The sequence below is a fragment of the Mesoplodon bidens genome (genome assembly GCF_964165515.1).
Source record: "Mesoplodon bidens genome assembly, chromosome: 11".
Lineage (NCBI taxonomy): Eukaryota > Metazoa > Chordata > Mammalia > Artiodactyla > Ziphiidae > Mesoplodon > Mesoplodon bidens.
In genome coordinates, this window is record NC_138167.1 from 63,576,705 (window position 1) to 63,595,107 (window position 18,403).

Genomic DNA, 18,403 nt, shown 5'->3' on the forward strand with positions numbered 1-18,403 from the left:
TTGTACACATCTTTGTTTACCTGTGAGAGAATTTCTATAGAATAATCTCCTAAAACGGGAATTTATAGGTTAAAGAGTATATAATTAAACATGTATTAAAAGTCTCATGAATATTGCCAAATTGCCAGCCTTCTAAAAGCTATGCTAATATTCACTTCTATTAGTAGTGGATGTGAGTGCTTTTTTCCCATATCCTTTCTAACATTCGTTGTAACTATATCTTAAATTTTTGCCAATTTTGTCAGTAAAAAATACCTCATTAAACATTTTAATATCCTTAATTTTTAGTGACTTGGGCATATTTTCATATTTTTACTTACCATCTTTCTTTATCCTTCTGCTCTGGAATTTGTGGTTCCATCTCTTCTGCCAATTTTTGTATTTTTTCTTATTGATTTGTGCAAACTCTTTGTATATTGTGGATATTAACTAATGCTTTGTCAGATGATGGACACATTTTCAGTTTATCATTTAACTTAGTTGATTGTATTTTTGGCCTCTTATAAGTTATGTTTTTACGACTTGTGAAGATGGATCTTTCTAGGCCCAACAGGAAACTGAGATACTATACAGGAAAAAGGTTAACAGATTTTAACTACATTAAAACTAATAACATATTAAGGAGTCTGGATGTTACCTTGATGGCAATGGAAAGTCCTTAAAGACTTTTTAACTAGATTTACATGATTAGATTAGCATTGAGATTCTTAGTTTCCTGTCTTTCTCCTGGGACTAGCTAGCTCCCAGTTAATTCTTCACATTGGCTAGAACTTTTCCTACTATTTGCTCTTGTGCTGTTGGTCTCCTCCCACTGCCTGCACCTAAGCCTTCTGGTATTTTGGCTGCTGGTGACGCTGTTTGGAGTGGCATGTACTCTGCACAGGGGCAGGACATGGTAAGACATGTTAAACATCTTCCTAGGTGCTATTCACCTAGGAATTTAAACACTTTTGCACCCTTGAGAGATGGAGATCATTATTCCCATTTCTCCATGAAAAAAATGTAATTAAGAGGCTGGAGGCTTCCCTGGTGGCACAGTGGTTAGGAATCCGCCTGCCAATGCATGGGACGTGGATTCGAGCCCCAGTCCAGAGGATCCCACATGCCGTGGAGTAGCTGGGCCTCTGCGCCACAACTACTGAGCCCATGTGCCACAACTACTGAGGCCCACGCGCCTGGAGCCCGTGCTCCGCAACAACAGGGGAAGCCACCGCAGTGATAAGCCCGTGCACTGCAGTGAAGAGGGCCCCCGCTCGCTGCAACTGGAGAAGGCCCACGCACAGTAACAAAGACCAAATGCAGCCATAAATAAATAAATAAATAAATAAATAAATTTATTTATTAAAAAAAAAAAAAAAGGCTGGGATTTTCCCGTGCCCAGACACCTAGAATGTAACAGAGCAGGGATGTAAATTCTGTTTCTCTTCTTTTATGCTGCCTTCAAGTACACTTTCATGGCTGACAGATGTCTGGGGTACGTGCTCTTTTATTTTGTATTAATTCAACAAGTATTTGAGCAATTAGTATTTGTGCCATTTTTTTTTTAATAATCTTCCCAACAACCCTTCAATATAGGTGCTGTTGTTCCATTTACAGACAAGAAACTGAGGCAAGAGAAGTGACAGTGACCTGCCAAAAGCCACAAAGGTAGTAGATTTTGAAGCGAGGATTCAATCTAGGCCTGGCTTGTTTTTCTGGTTTTTTTGGCCACGCGCGTGCAGCTTGTGGCATCTTAATTCCCCAAGCAGTGACTGAACCCCGCGCCCTCGGCAGTGAAACCGTGGAGTCCTAACCACTGGACCGCCAGGGAATTCCCCTGGCTTCAGTTTTAAATTTCTCACTAGGCTAGGCTGCCTCTTCCTAACAGAAGGCGTTTTAAAAATCTAGTTTGAGGAACTAAACCTGTCCCACGCTCAGGGAACACTTCACCAATGAGGTTACCTTTGAGTAGGCCATTTATTGATTACTAGTTGCTGAGCACAACTTGTTATCCTTACAACAAACCCTACGAGGGAGGTGCTATGAACAGTCCTAGTTTTACAGATACTGAAGCTGAGCAGCAGAGGGGATAAAGAGCCGACTGGACCCAGGGCCCCAGGCATCATACCGCTCTACCTCCCACTATCAGGCTCGATCCCGACCCCTCGCAACCTCATTTCTGGGCCCTGAAGGTTGCAAAGCTCCCGGGGGTGGACGGCTGACTCCTCGTAGGATCTCAGCGCCAGGCGTAGCGGGCCACCGGGATAGGGGTGTAGAGACCGGCAGGGAAAGTCTCACCCCGGAAGCAGTCGTGGCTCTGGCAAGGCCGCGTCTTCGGTTGCCAGGGCGCCGCCCCGGAAGTAGATCCGGTCCGCGCCAGGTAGCGGTCCGCGTCCTCCTCTGAGAGCCGAGTGGGGTTGGAGGCGGGGCAGCCGTGCTCCGCGCTTTTGGGCGCTCCTCCGCGCTGTGCGCCTACAGGTGAGGCCCCGCCGCTGAGGCCGCCGCCTCCGGGGACCGAGGGTGTGGCCGTGCTGAGTGGGCGAGTGCGCATGCGCGAACGATTGTGGGCGCTGGTCTACGGGGCCGCGAAGGTGCGGTTTAGACGCTGCTCGCTGGACTCGCGTTCCCCGGGAAGCCTGCGCTGACCACTGTGCCCCTCTTCCTCCTCCGCGTTCCTATGATTTAACTTGTGCCGCTCGATCCTTGTAATTGCATTCTTCTTCTTCTTGGTTATCGCAGAATTTCATTGTTCCTAGGCTTTTTCATTCATTTGCAATCTGTATTGTTCCTATTGGCATCTTGCAGGGCGCGGTGTACCTGTGGCTAGAGCTCTGGACAGGAGACAGGAAATGTGTTCCCCGCCCTGCTCACCTGTCTGTGGGGGACTGTTTTCCCATCATTAGAGGGGGTGGGGTGGTGGTAGTCCTACACCCCTAGAGTAGCTGTGGCATTACAGGGGATTCATTCTAGACCTAAAAGTATCTGGTCGTTGTAAGCCATTTGGAGGTTTGTTTGCAAAGCGGTTCTTTGTTCAGGAAATATTTAATGAATACATTTGGGTGCTGGGTTGTGGCAGTATAAAAAGATTGGCCCTGCTCTGCACTCAGGGAGTTACAGGCACTGGTAAACAGGTACGTGGAGCATGGGGGTGAGGAGACGGACAGGGCAACACAGCTGCGACCGAATGCTGCACGGCACTGATGTGAAGTCGTCATTTATATTTTTACTTTATTTAAAGATGATTCTTTTTGCCTTTTCAAAAAAGACTTAACTAGCTGGGAAAGAATGCAAGTGTCCTAGGATCCTGGCCTAGCTGGGACTTTATTGAAACTGATAGTGATCAAAGTGTCTGGGGTAGGGGGATGAGGGCAGAGACTGCTCCCATTTTCTGATGGCTGGACCCAGAAGAGTGAAGTGACTCCCATGAGGGTGAGCCCCCTGCCCCCCGCTGTTTCTCCTCAGAGGTTGTTCTGACTTTTGTCTGGGAGTAGTCGTAACTCCAGGAGGTAAAAGGCCTCTTGGCAGAGTTCTGTCCTCCTGGGGTTGTAGGCACAGAGATTTCCCAAGATGTTCCCTCGCTCAACGGAAATCAGCTAAACTCCTGGCCTCCTATTTCTCACCAGGGTAAAGCTGTGGAGGTGTTTATGGGTGATTGTTTCCTGGGTCTCCCCCTTGGGACTTACAGCCCCTGTAGGGCTGGGCTGCGCCTACTTCACTGCTTGGCACAAACAGTGCTTGTTTGATTGTGTGTGTGGAGGGAATTCACGTCTTTATTTTTGTTGATTCATCACATATTGGTTGAGAGCCTGCTATTGCTAGACACTGTTCTGGGTGCTGGGGATTCAGCAGGATATAAAGTGGAGCAGCACTGCTGCTCACAATGTGACATATCTGTGTCAGACAGATAGTCACCAAGGAACCAAATACATGAACTAGACCAGGTCTTTTTTTTTTTTTTTTTTTTAATTTATTTTTGGCTGCGTTGGGTCTTTGTTACTGCGTGCAAGCTTTCTCTAGTTGCGGTGAGTGGGGGCTACTCTTCACTGAGGTGCGCGGGCATCTCATCGCGGTGGCTTCTCTTGTTGCAGAGCACAGGCTCTAGGCATGCAGGCTTCAGTAGCTGTGGTGCATGGGCCCCATAGTTGTGGCTCGTGGGCTCTAGAGCACAGGCTCAGTAGTTGTGGCGCACGGACTTAGTTGCTCCATGGCATGTGGGATCTTCCTGGACGAGGGCTCGAACCCATGTCCCTTGCATTGGCAGGCAGATTCTTAACCACTGCGCCGCCAGGGAAGTCCCTTTTTTAAAAAGTTAAATTAAATTAAATTAAATTATTATTTATTTATTTTTGGCTGCACCAGGTCTTCGTTGCATGCAGCACACAGGATCTTTGTTGCAGCACACGGGATCTTTGTTGCAGCATACGGACTTCTTAGTTGCGGCAGGCATGCGGGATCTAGTTCTCTGACCAGGGATCGAACCCGGGCCCCCTGCATTGGGAGCATGGAGTCGTACCCACTGGACCACCAGGGAAGTCTCACAGACCAGGTCTTTTCAAACTTGCGCTTGCATAAGAATCGCCTGAGAGCTTGTTAAGACACAGATTCCTGGGCCCTGCTCGCAAAGAGTCTGAATGTGTACACTCTTGTGTGTGCATGGGGGGAGCTGGAAGATTTGTATTTCTAATGAGCTCCAGGTTGTGATGCGGATGCTGCTGGTCCGCGGACCATGCTTTGAGTTGGCACCGACTAAACAACTGTGTAGAACGTGAGCACCACGGAGAAGTAAAGTGACAGCTCTGTAAAGGGGGAGGATTGAGATTGGGAAGGCCAGTCTGAGGAGCTGACCTTGGAGAAAGTGCCAGATGTGGGGGAAGAGCAAAGCCTTAAGACTGGATGCCGCTTGGCGGGTGTGGGGACCTGAAAGAGGCTGGGGCCTGGAGAGGGAAGACAGGTGGGAAGGGCGCTGGGAGACAAGGCCCGAGTGGCATGGGGGTCCCGGGTCACGCTGGGCCAGCCTTGCAGGCCATGGGTGGACTGCTAGGTTTATTCTCAGTGCAGTGGGAAGCCGCTGCAGGCTTATGAGAGGAGTGACAAGATTTGCTTTGTGTCTGAAAAGATTGGTCTGCTGCTGGGTGGGGAATGTGTTGCAGCGGGGTGAGAATGGGACCAAGGAAACCAGTTGTGGCCTGGATTGTGGGGATGCTGGGGAGAGACACAGATGGATCTGGAATTTTCTGGGGGTGGAGCGGGCATGATTTGCTGCTGGACTGGACTGATGGTTACTTCCTCCCCAGGACTGAGGTTGGATTTTGTTAGGTTGTTAAAGCACTTTGCCGCCGGGGCTGCCGCTGGTTGAACGCGTCTCTTGCCTTCCCTGGATCAGGACTGTCCAGGAGCACTTGGTCCCCGGTGTCTTTCCATCTCCCATCACCCGCCTGGCACGGAGTGGCTGTCGGTGCCCAGTGAATGGATGAGAAACTACACTATCGGTGGCCCGGACGCCCAGGGATGTCCCGGTGGAAACCTGTTCTCAAGCTTGTGAAGATCCTGCCCACTTGCCCCAGGAGTGGGACCCATGGTGTTCTGGAAATAACCAGCAACTGTCTGGCTTTAGGATGGCTTTCCGAGGCTGACATACCTCAGGTAGTGACAGCCCACTCTGACTTCAAGCTGTGAGCAGCATGAGGACCAGCACATCACTCTCTGCTTTTCCTGATTAGGTTTTTACGATGCTTAGTTTTTTGGTTTTTTTTTTGCGGTACGCGGGCCTCTCACTGTTGTGGCCTCTCCCGTTGCGGAGCACAGGCTCCGGACGCGCAGGCTCAGCGGCCATGGCTCACGGGCCCAGCCGCTCCGCGGCATGTGGGATCCTCCCGGACTGGGGCACGAACCCGCGTCCCCTGCATCGGCAGGCGGACTCTCAACCACTGCGCCACCAGGGAAGCCCCTCGATGCTCAGTTTTGAAAGCAGCTGACCCTGTGGCTTAAAATTCTGAGGCGTCAGTTCATATGAACCAATAGAGAGGTAACGTGTGAAGTTCATCACATAATACCGCTAATTCCAGTTTTTTCTTTTTTCTTTTAGGAGGAAGCCACAGGAAAACAATCTGACATCAGGTATTTATCTATTTACCTGATAAATAGATAAGGCTTAGTATTTCCTAGGGTTGGGAAGACGTCAGCCCTGGCTTCCGTAATGTGGGGATTAGCCAGCTGGTTCCTTAGTCTGTTCTACAGATGATACCTGAGCCCCCTCATTGTGCCTGGCCCTGGCTGGGTGCTGGGGGACCCACCCCCTGCCCTGTGGGGTCGATGACGCCTGACAAGGGGGATGCATGTAATGACAGTTGACACCCCGTGTGGGAGGGAGACTGTGCAGGTTGCCACGGCAGCAGTCTCTGCTCTGCCTCTTGCTCTCCAAGCCCCACATTCCTATCTGTAAGTGGGGAGAGTACCTGCCTGCCAGCCTCAGGTGAGCCGTAACCATGTACCCAGTAGAGAAGGATCTACACACACCGCCCAGCCCGGGGCCTGATGTGTCCTGGTGTTCGGGAAGTGGTAGCTGTTGTTTCAGCGATGATAGAAATATGTACTCACTTACTGTGTGAGGGCGGGGCCCAGCAAGCCCGCCAGGAGGAGGAGCTGGAAAGGGGGCGCGTGTGGAGCCGAATCAGGGGAAGCTTCAGGGTGAAGCTCTTTCTGCCTGATGCACTCGTTTCACACTCAGTTGACTGTTCAGAGAACCTGCTGTGTGCCAGGTCCACGCCCACCTGACCTTTTGGTAATCCCAGCAGCACCGCCCAGGAGCTGTCACTTTCTTTCTTTTTTTTTTTTTTTAACATTTTTATTGGAGTATAATTGCTTTACAATGGTGTGGTAGTTTCTGCTTTGTAACAGAGTGAATTAGTTCTTTCCCATTTATTTCACTGGGGAGGCTGAGGCCTGGAGAGGACATGCCAGGATCCGCAGCGGCTCCATGGCTCAGACGCGTCTCTAAGCAAACTGGATCTCTAAGCCTCGGGTGTGGAGGGAACTGCCGTCCCTCCTTTGGCTCTTCCCAAGGCTGCCTTTTCATCTGCTCTCAGTGGTGGTTTCCACATTGATTTGGTGCATTTCTGAAAAGAGGTTCTTTTAAAGGAGAGGCGGCCTTACTTCATTTTTTCCTTTTTTAACCATAAATGACTCTCTTGTCTTCTTGCTCAGCACTTTACTGTGCTCTGTTCCCCAAATATATATATGTAAACCTCCTTATGGGTGTAAATTTCTTATTCTTCGTTTTTCCCTAGTGTTTAGGATGGTTGTCTCTTGTATTAGTTTCCTAGGTCTGCGGTATCAAAGTGCCCCAAACTGGGTGGCGCAGTGAGGCCAGAAGCCTGAAATCAAGGTGTTGGCAGAGCCGTGCTCTCTCTGAAGATTCTAAGGGAGGGTTCCTTGTGGCTTCCAGTTTCTGGGAGCCCCAGGCATTTCTTGGCTTGTTGCAGCATTACCTCCGATCTCTGCCTCCGTCTGCACATGGCTGCCTTCCCTCTGTCTGTCTGTCCATCCTTGTGTCTTCACAAGGCGTTCCCTGCCTGTGTGTCTGTGTCCAGCTTTCTATCTCATAAGAGTACCTGTCATTGGATTAAGGCTGACCCGAATGACCTCATCTTAACTGCAAAGGCCCTACTTTGACCAAATAAGGTCATGTTTACAGGTACCCGGGTTAGGAGTTCAATGTATCTTTTCAGGGGCACAGTTCAACCCATAACATTCCCAGGGAAGCGATGAGTCAGGTTCCAAGGACCCAGCCTTGGGGACTTGTCCATCAGTCACTCACATAACAAGGAGTCATTGTTTGCATCTCATGTGCTGAAGGGCTGGAGATAATGGGGTCGGGCAGATGGACTGTAGGGTTCGCTGCAAATGCTCCCCTTTAAATCTAGAATCAGTGGGTTGAGAGGGAAACCGGTGACTACGAGAGTCCCTCGCCTCACACGTTTATGGAAGGAACGTACATAAAGAACTGAAATGCAAGTTGGGAAGTTCTGAGTGCTGGCAAGGATGGCAAGAAGGGTCTGCAGGGGGTCCCGAGGAGGGAAACACTAATTCCAGTGAAGGTGATGAGAATGGCCCCCTGGGGGAAGTGGCCTTTGAACTGTGCCCCGCGTGGTTGGTGGAGCTGGATAAAGAGTGGTGGAGAGAGGCGTTCGGATGGAGGGACAGCGTGGGCACAGGTTCGCGGGTGAGCACGGAGCACCACAGGGGGGGTGCGTTCAGCCAGAGCAAGGGCTGTGTGAAGTGAAGGGGTGGCCTGGCAGCTTGGGAAGGTCAGCGGGAGCCAATAAGTAACTAATTCAGAAGTACTTATCACGACAAGAGAGGAACCCAAGGCATCCTCCGTTGGGCACTTAAACAGAAGACGCCATCCACTGAATATTCTGGTTAGTTACCATTTGGCTACATTCATAAACTGTTAGAACACCTCTTGATCTTGTGCTGTGTACATTTCGTCTGTGTATTAATGTTTTTTCTAATTTTTAATTTTTTGGCTGTGCTGCACGGCATGTGGGATCTTAGTTCTCCAACCAGGGGTCAAACCTGTGCCCCCTGCATTGGAAGCATGGAGTCTTAACCACTGGACTGCCAGGGAAGTCCCTAATTTTTTTTTTCTTTTTAATTTATTTTTGGCTGCATTGGGTCTTAGTTGTAGCATGTGGGCTCTTCTTTGCGGCGCATGGGCTCTGTAGTTTGCGGCACACGGCCTCTCTAGTTGAGGCGCACAAGCTCAGTAGTTGCAGCACGCAGGCTTAGTAGTTGCAGCACGCGGGCTTAGTTGCCCCGCGGCATGTGGATCTTAGTTCCCCGACCAGGGATCGAACCTGCATCCCCTGCCTTGGAAGGTGGATTCTTAACCACTGGACCACCAGGGAAGTTCCCCTAATTTTTAAAAAATTTTACTGAAGTATAGTTGATTTACGATGTTGTGTTAAATTCTCCTGTACAGCAGTGTTTCAGTTATACATGCATATATTCTTTTTCATATTTATTTCTAGTATGGTTTATCACAGGATACTGAATATATTTAGTTCCCTGTGCTATACAGTAGGACCTTGTTGTTTATCCATTCTATATATAGTAGTTAGCATCTGCTAATCCCAAACTCCCAATCCTTCCCTACCCTACCCCCTCTCCCTTGGCATCCACAAGTCTGTTCTCTATGTCTGTGAGTCTGTTTCTGTTTCGTAGATATGTTCATTTGTGTCATATTTTAGATTCCACATATAAGTGATATTGTATGATATCTGTCTTTCTCTTTCTGACTTACTTCGCTTAGTATAATAATCTCTAGGTCCATCCATGCTGCTGCAAATGGCATTATTTCATTCTTTTTTTATGGCTGAGTAATATTCCATTGTATATACGTACCACATCTTCCTTATCCATTTATCTGTTGATACATATTTAAGTTGTTTCCATGTCTTGGCTATTGTAAATAGTGCTGCTATGAACATTGGGGTGCATGTGTCTTTTCAAATTATATTAGTTTTCTCCAGATATATGCCCAGGAGTAGGATTGCAGGACCATATGGCAACTCTGTTTTTAGTTTTTTGAGGAACCGCCATACTGTTTTCCATAGTGGCTGCACCAATTTACATTCCCACCAACAGTGTAGGAGGGTTCCCTTTTCTCCACACCCTCTCCAGCATTTGTTATTTGTAGACTTTTTGATGATGGCCATTCTGACTGGTGTGAGGTGTTACCTCATTGTAGTTTTTTTTTTTTTTTTTTTTTTTTTTTTTTGCGGTACGCGGGCCTCTCACTGCTGTGGCCTCCCCCGCTGCAGAGCACAGGCTCCGGACGCGCAGGCCCAACAGCCATGGCTCACGGGCCCAGCAGCTCCGCGGCATGTGGGATCCTCCCAGACCGGGGCACGAACCCGTATCCCCTGCATCGGCAGGCGGACTCCCAACCACTGCGCCACCAGGGAGGCCCTACCTCATTGTAGTTTTGATTTGCATTTCTCTAGTAATTAGCAATGATGAGCATCTTTTCTTGTGCCTGTTGGCCATCTGTATGTCTTCTTTGGGGAAATGTCTATTTAGGTCTTCTGCCCATTTTTTGGTTTGTTTGTTTCTTTGTTTTTTTTGCGGTACGTGGGCCTCTCACTGTTGTGGCCTCTCCCGTTGTAGAGCACAGGCTCCGGACGCGCAGGCCCAGCAGCCATAGCTCATGGGACCAGCTGCTCCGCAGCATGTGGGATCTTCCCGGACCGGGGCACGAACCCGTGTCCGCTGCATCGGCAGGCGGACTCTCAACCACTGTGCCACCAGTGAAGCCCTTCTGCCCATTTTTTGACTGGGTTGGTTTTTTGTTGTTGTTGTTATTGACTTGTATGAGCTCTTTGTATATTTTGGAAATTAAGCATTTGTCAGTTGCATCATATGCAAACATTTTCTCCCAGTCCATAGGTTGTCTTTTCATTTTGTTTATGGTTTCCTCTGCTGTGTAAAAGCTTATGTTTGATTAGGTCCCATTTGTTTATTCTTGCTTTTATTTCTATTGCCTTGGGAGACTGACCTAAGAAAACTGGTACAATTTATGTCATAGAATGTTTTGCCTATGTTCTTTTCTAGGAGTTTTTTGGTGTCATGTCTCATATTTAAGTCTTTAAGCCATTTTGAGTTTATTTTTGTGTATGGTGTGAGGGTGTGTTCTAACTTCAGTGATTTTCATGAGGCTGTCCAGCTTTCTCAACACCACTTGCTGAAGAGACTGTCTTCTCCATTGTATATCCTTGCCTCCTTTGTCAAAGATTAATTGACCATAGGTATGTGGGTTTATTTCTGGGCTCTCTAATCTTTTTATTTTAAATACATTTATTTTTTTATTTTTGGCTGCGTTGGGTCTTCGTTGTCGCGCATGGGCTTTTCTCTAGTTGCGGCGAGCGGGGGCTACTCTTCATTGCAGTGTGCAGGCTTCTCACTGTGGTGGCTTCTCTTGTTGCGGAGCATGGGCTCTAGGCACACGGGCTTCAGTAGTTGTTGCTCGCGGGCTCTAGGGCGCAGGCTCAGTAGTCGTGGCGCACAGGCTTAGTTGCTCTGCGGCATGTGGGCTCTTCCCGGATCAGGGCTCGAACCCGTGTCCCCTGCACTGTCAGGCGGATTCTTAACCACTGCGCCACCAGGGAGGTCCCTGGGCTCTCTATTCTATTCCATTGATCCATATGTCTGTTTTTGTGCCAATCATTTGTGTATTTTATTTTAGGTAAGAATCCGAGTCAAAATTTGGTGAAACTGAAGAGAAATTGGACGTTCCCGTTGGCTCCATAAGTACCTATGGTAGGTCCAGGCTGAGATGTTTTCCTTGGTGACCACTTGTCCACACAGCAGGTGGAGGGTGCAGGGGGCCGAGAGGAAACCTACCCTTCTCGGAGGCTCCATTTCCTGCTCAGTAAAGTGAAGGTGAGAACATTTGCCCCATCGGCCTTATTGGGTTTAGGATTGTACCCTTGGAAGCATTTTCACGCTATTTTATGACTGAAGCGCAGCACACGTATAAAGTACGGCCTTTATCGTTATTCTGTGTTGTTGCTCTTCTGAGTCATCTCCAGAAGTTGTGGAGTTGTGGGAGTTGTGGCAGGAGTGAGATCGCCCAGTGAGACTGGCCTTTGAAGTGCAGGGTGTGGGTTGTGGTGTAGGCGCTGCCTGGCTTGGGGGTGATTCTCACCGAAATCCTGTGTCTGCAGTTGGACTCTAGGGGGCAGAGTACGAGCAGGATTGGTCAGGGATGCAGGGCTGTTCAGACTGAAATCAAGTACAGGCCGACCTCAGAGATAACTGCAGATTCCAGTCCAGACCACCGCAGTGAAGCGAATTATCGCAAGAAGGCAAGTCACATGAGTTTTTTGGTTTCCCACTGGATTTAAAAGTTATCTTTACACTGTACTGCAGACTGTATTGGGCGTTAGCAACTTGTCTAAAAGAGGTACATGCCTTAACTAAATACTTTATTGCTAAAAAATGGTAACCATAAAATAAATTAATTACTTAATTAAAATGGTAACCATCACCTGCACCTTCAGTGAGTTATAGTAGTAACACCAAAGATCACTAGATCACTGTAGCACATATATAATAATGAAAAAGTGTGAAATCTTACAAGAATATTGTGACACAGAGACACGAAGTGAGCAAATACTGTTGGAAAAATGGTGCCAACAGACTTGCTCAATGCAGGGTTGCCACAAACCTTCAATTTGTAACAAACGCAGTATGTGCAAATCACCCGTGGTGAAAAAGTAAACTCCCCTCAGCAGTCGGCCTGGACAGTGCAAGGGGGTGTGAGGCGTGCAGGGTTTGCTCCAGTACAGACATGAGTTACCAGCACAAGGGGACTCGGCTTCTGTGGTGCTTCTGCCATCATCTCCGTGTGGTGGCTGCTGACCTGCATGTGGGTCATGACCGATCAGTTAGCAACCTGATGTGGCTGTCATGTGGCACGTGGAGTTTGCAGAGAGCGGTTCCATTTATTCCTCGCTTTGGCCCTGTGGATGTTGCCATCATCCTGATGAAGGCCACGTTCACAGAGGGAAAGGATGGGCTGTGTGGAAAGAGGTTTAGAGTAGGGTCACCCTAGGTTTGGCTCAAGCCACCCTCAGTCCCTTTGGTCTGTTCTTACCCAGGCTCTTAACGTTTGAGCCTCAGCTTCCTCATCTGAAAACCGGGGATGATGACAATCGTATGAGATGCTCCCTGAGTGCTTCCTTACGTGCCAGGCACCATTCTCGGTGCTTTACATGTGTTCACGCATTTACTTCTCACTCCAACCTATGACATGGGTAGATACTGTTGTTATCCCCATTTTACAGAGGGGGAAACAAGTTCAGAGAGGTTAAGTAACTTGCCCAAAGTCACGCAGCTAGTGAGTGCTGGAGCTGGGCCTCAAACCCAAGCTCCGGGGCCTATGCTTGACCACAGTCCCGCCTCGAGGACACTACCCGCCTTGCTGGGCAGCGTGAGGAGGGGGTGGGCTGACACTGGGTGGAAGCACCCCGAGCTCAGCCTGGTGGATTCTATCCTGAGAGTGTCTTCTCTTTTCCTCTCCCAGACAACACATACCTGGGTCCCCATCTCTACGTCCCATGCCTTTTCTGCCCTGTTACGTTGCCCCAAATGTGAAGCTATTACAAGTCCATGGGGGAGGTGCCTCCTTTCATAAAAGGCCCTCGAGGCTAATCAGGTCCCCTGGCTTTCAAGCCCAGTTTTTCACAGAAGCCCTTCTTCCTGAAAGCCCTTCACCTTCTGTGAAGAGGTACACAGAAGTGTGACAAATGCAGCCTTCTCTGGTCGGAGCTGGGCTGGGAGCCTGGAATCCTGGGCTGCCCCAGCAGTTTGAAAACCAGAATTCAAAGGAGGAAACAAGTCCAGAAACTTTCTCAAAGTCACATGGTGGTACTGACAGGCCTGTGACCAGAGTCACTCATTCTCTCTGAAGTGATCATTTGCTGCATGCCAGGCACGGTGCCAGGCCCTGGGCGCAAAGCAGTGACAAAGAAAGCCAGCTCCTGCCCTCTAGCAAGGACAGAACTGCAGGGTGCCAAGGGGCCGCGTAGCTGGTCTGGAGAGTCAGAGAGGCTTTGTGGAGGAAGTGACATTCACTTATGCTGGCAGACGAGTGGGCGGTAGCTTGGCCAGGCAGAGCAGGGCGGAGTGCTGCAGGCGAGCATGTGCCAAGGCCCTGAGGTAGAAGAGGAGGTGGGCAGAGAAGTCTAGTGTGGCAGGAACAGCGGGTGAGGGAGAAGGTGGCATAAGATGTACCTGGAAAAGCAGGTGAGGGCCAGGGGGCTGCGTATTTTAAGTACAGTGAGAGCCACATTGCTTGTTCACCGGGATTGATGTGGTCAGACAAACACTTAATATCCCCCACAGTTAGGGACTTCCCTGGTGGAAGTCTGGTGGGTAAGACTCCGTGCTCCCAATGCAGGGGGCCCGGGTTCGATCCCTGGTCGGGGAACTAGATCCCGCATACATGCCGCAACTAAAAAGATCCCGCGTGCTGCAGCTGAGACCCGGCGCAGCCAAAATAAATAAACAAATAGATAAATATTAAAAGAAAAAAAAGATCACCCACAGTTAAAGAGAGCGAATTGGTGTAGCGAATCGGGAAGCAGCAGGGAGATAGGCAGAACTTGAGGGGACGGGGGGTGCCCAGACGGGGTGAGTACTCCCACCCACCCGTCAGAAGTCAGCTCCAGGGTCCCCGCTCAGGGCCGCCTTCCCAGCTGCCTCCGCTCTCACAGCGGTGCCTGTCCTCGTGCCTCTCCTTGTGGCTCCAGTCACAGCTGCCATTCAGCGTGTGTTGCCTTTATTTCCCACTTAACTAGGATTCTCAGTCTCAGCACAACTGGCCTTCGGGGCTGGATGCTTTGTTGGCGGGGGCTGGGGTGGGACATCCTGTACGTCGGAGGGTGTTGAGCAGCATCCCTGGCCTCTGCTCACAAGATGCCAGAAGCATCCCTCACCCCCAGTCCTGACAAGCAAATGCCTCCAGGCGTTGCCAGATGTCCCCCAGGGGGTGACCTGCCCTGGCTGAGAGCCACTGTGGGGAGGACTGAGCTGGGGGTGGGGAACGTCTGCTCACCTTGCGTAGAGGACTCCTTTGGGCGGAGGGATGTGAGTTGTTAAGTATCATGGCTCCGATAAGGTGCTCTCTTCCAGGATTATGGCAGGAAAAGTGAAATGGGTCACTGATATCGAGAAGTCGGTGCTGATAAATAACTTTGAAAAGAGAGGATGGGTCCAAGTGACAGAAAACGAGGACTGGAATTTTTACTGGTAAGTGTAAACCGGGGTTTGGTTGTCTTCCAGAGCCCGTTTATCAGCGTGGTTAATCCCATGCCGGCGCACGGACTGTCCTGTGCAGGCGCCTCCGCGCCATCGTGCCGCCTCCCCTTACACTTTTCTCGTCCCGGGCCCTTCGTGCGTGCGGGGAGGAGGCCCTGGGTTAGTATACGTGGTGGAGTGTCCACGCTCCTGGTTATCAGGAAGTCCCGGGATGTCTCAGCACGGCTGAGTGTGGTTACACGGCAGTGGGAATTTGGGTGAGAAACCAGAGCCCCACCCGCCTCCAGTTCATGCTGGTCACAGTGGTGCCCGGTTGCCTGGCACCTCGGGGTGCGCTAGGGAGGTCAGCATCCTGTGGGGTGGGGTGGGGAGGGCTGTGGGGAGGGCTCAGTGCTTCCTTTCACCTCCCTCTCGTTAGGCCAAGAGGGTGCCGGCTGGACTGACTGAGAAACCACAGAAAGGCGAGTTAGGCTAGAAAAGCAGTGTGTGGGCCCTGAGTCCCGGGTGGTACCCACCCAGCCAGGAGCTTGGAGTCTTCCTAGACTCCTCTCCCCGCCTCTCACTTTCTCAGGGTGAGGTCCTGTGTCCTCCTTGGTCCAGGCCTGGTCTGCTCCCTCCCTCGGGGCGGCCTCCACATCCCTGCTGGGTTCCTCAGCCAAATACTTCGCTGACCCTGTGCAGCTCCTGGGTCCAGAGCACTGCAGTGAAACTTTGAGGGGACGGGGGTGAGTGGGGGCACACGTCGGGGTCGGCAGGGGCTTTGTCACCCTGTACATCCCCCCGCCCCAGACTCACTCCCCCTGCCGCCACCTTGAGAGATGTTACTCGGCTTCTCTCAGCCACTTCTCTTCCCCGCTACACCCCTAGTCCCCGCCAGTGCAGCAGGCTGCACGTTTTCCCCTGTTGACCCACTGCTGAAACTGTCTTTCTTTTCCATCTGTGTACGTGCTATGCTTTCTATGCCTCCTCAGCCCCCCATTTGGAGACGCAGTGCATCCAGGGGTTAGATGTCCAGATCCTGGAGCCAGAGCCATGCGTGGCTTCAGCCCTGGCTCCTCCACTGCCGTCTGTGTGTCTGTTAGCAGAGGACTTGGCCTCTCTCTGCAAATACCGTTGTTTGAGGTTTCAAGGAAGCAGTGAAGCACAGAACTCGGGGCAGTGCCTGGCGCATGGTGGGCGCCGCATCAGCACGTGCTGTCACTGTCCTTTGTGCACCAGCACAGCTGCCCTGGAAGCCACCTCTGCCTCTCGCGCCCTCCCAGGCTGCTCTATCAGGTGCCATGGCAGCACATGCTGAGTGCCGTGATTTGTGATTTCCCAGCCTGTCCCCTCTTCCAGTGTCACTGTGAACCCCTGGAGAATGAGGACCTGGCCTGGCTTATCTCAGCATCCCCGGAGCCTGGCTGGGCCTCGGCACAGAGTAGGCAGCACGCAGCCTCCAGCTCCAGCGGTGGATGGAGAGGTGACCCTAGCTTTGCTCCTGGCAGCAGTGAAGTCACCTGCCCTTTAAACTGCAACCTGGGAACTCCCTGGCGGTCCAGTGGTTAGGACTCCGCGCGTTCACTGCCGAGGGCCTGGGCTCAATCCCCGGTTGGGAAACTAAGATCCCACAAGCCAGGCAGCATGGCCAATAAACAAACAAACAAACAAACTGCAACCTAATTTCCCTTCAGGAGTGTGGACTGCAGAGAGGGAGGGTGTTTATGGAGTAGTTCAGTGCCTGTGTATGGTTAAGTGTCAAGTTTACATTCTTTCTTCTCAGAGGTAAAGTGAAATCCTTTATCCAGAGCCCTGTTTCATGGGAGCTCTGAAAAGAAGGCTGAACAGGACAGTATTTTATACTTGCTGTTTGGTGTCCCACTGCCCAGTGCTGTGGGGCCCAGCAGAACTCAGCGCGTTCTTTCGGCTTCTCTGGGCAGCTGGTCACATGCCAGGGATGGGGGCGGGGGGGATTTGAGTGCTTGCTTCTTCATGCCGAGAAGCATTTTGGAGCTCTTTTTAACCAACAAGAGAATGACAGAGAGAAGAAAAGAGCTAAACAGTATGATAAGTTTGGATATTTGAGATATCTTGAGAGCTCGTGCTTTAAGCACTAAGTGTCCTGTCGGGTCTTAAAAATTGGTTAGGGAAGAATATTGGAAACAACTAAACATTAACTGGTTGGGGAAAGGTGAATAGATTAACCAAGTGGATTACGGTACAGCCATTGAAATAATTATGATGATTATAAAGCAGTTTGGGAAACTGAATAACAGTAAGTATGAAGAAAAACATATTACGCAATTGTATTTGTATTCTGATAACAACTATGCAAAAACAGCTTACATGTGGGCAGGAAGTAGAAGGAGTGTGAAACAGGTAAACACTGGCTCTCCTGGAGGGGGTGTATGGGTTATCCATTGCCAAACTGACAGTGAGTAACAAACACCACAAACTTAGGGGCTTGAAACAACCATTTTTTGCTGCACATGAGTTTGTGGGTTTGGCTGAGCGGTTCTTTTGGTCTGGCAGGACTTCACTGTTCCTGCCGGGGCTCACTCACACATCTGCTGTCACCTGGCGGGTCATCTGAGGCTTAGCTGGTCTAGGATGCCCTTGGCTAGGACGACAGGGGCTTCTCTCCACAAATCTCTCACATCCCTCCAACCGGCTTAGCCTGGGCTTGTGGTGGTGTCGGGGGCCCAAGAGGGAGGTGGCAGCTCTCAAGGCCTTTCGGGGCTAGTCTCAGAAACCGCACACCACCACTTCTGCCCTTCTTTTTGGCCAAAGAAAGGCATTAGGTCAGCCCCAGTTCAAGGGGAAATATATTTTACCTCCTGATGGGAGTTGAGGGGGGCACAATTGGGACCCTTTTTACAATTTGGCTACACAGTAGGTGAACATTTATTTATAACGAAGGGTCCTTTGTTCCTTGGAGAAATGCCTGATGCTGGGCCTCAGGAAGAATTGTACAAGGTGAGCTCAGAATAGCTTGTCTTAAGGGAAAGCGAGGACGTCGTCGAGGCCTGCTGGATTCAGGTTAATAAAACTCAGGAGACAGCTTGCAGAGTTCCTTCTGCCCAAAATAGGGACAACTAGAGCTTCCGTAAGAATAATTACAGCAGACTGAAACTCAAGAATCATGTTTGAATCTATGAGTTCATAAAAATGCCCCCCAAAAGAACTGAAACAGAACAAAACCCCACGTAATTTGTGGCACATTAAAATGGCCACAACGTTTTTGACACCACTTCCCTCTGCAGATGGGGTCTTCGTTCCCCTCCTCCTGGCCTTGGGTGGGCTCTGTGACTGCTTTGGCCAGTGGGATGCAGTCAGTGTGATCCAGGCCTTAAGAAACCAGCAGCTTCCTCCTCCTGTGTGGGAACCCCCTGCGGGAGCCCCGAGCTGCCACATGAGAAGCCTGACCGTCCCGGGACTGTCGTGCTGGAGAAGTTGCAGCTGCGCCCACCTTCCAGCCGTGCCTGCCAAGGTGCCGGATGTGGAAGAAGCCTTCTCGGGGCCCCCAGACCAGCCGGCTGAATCCCACCCAGTGACCTCAGTGCTGCGTGGGTCAGAGCACTCAGCGGAGCCCTACCCACATTCTTGACCCACAGAACCTCGA

General features: G+C 50.4%; 1 protein-coding gene across 9 annotated transcripts in view; it reads left to right on the forward strand.

Moving 5' to 3' along the window:
- Positions 1-2,386: 2,386 nt before the first annotated feature.
- TTLL1 (TTL family tubulin polyglutamylase complex subunit L1) overlaps positions 2,387-18,403 on the forward strand; it is a 38,183-nt gene continuing 22,166 nt past the window's right edge. Inside the window, exons 1-4 of one of the 9 annotated variants that reach the window (XM_081248669.1) lie at positions 2,387-2,457; positions 6,065-6,096; positions 11,225-11,421; positions 14,677-14,793. In XM_081248669.1, coding sequence (XP_081104795.1) covers positions 14,681-14,793 — 113 coding nt within the window. In that variant the 5' untranslated portion in view covers positions 2,387-2,457; positions 6,065-6,096; positions 11,225-11,421; positions 14,677-14,680. Of the gene's footprint in view, positions 2,458-4,338; positions 4,526-6,064; positions 6,097-10,696; positions 10,788-11,224; positions 11,422-14,676; positions 14,794-18,403 lie in introns of those variants that run through there. The other 8 variants (XM_081248670.1, XM_081248674.1, XM_081248668.1 and 5 more) reach the window with 8 other exon arrangements.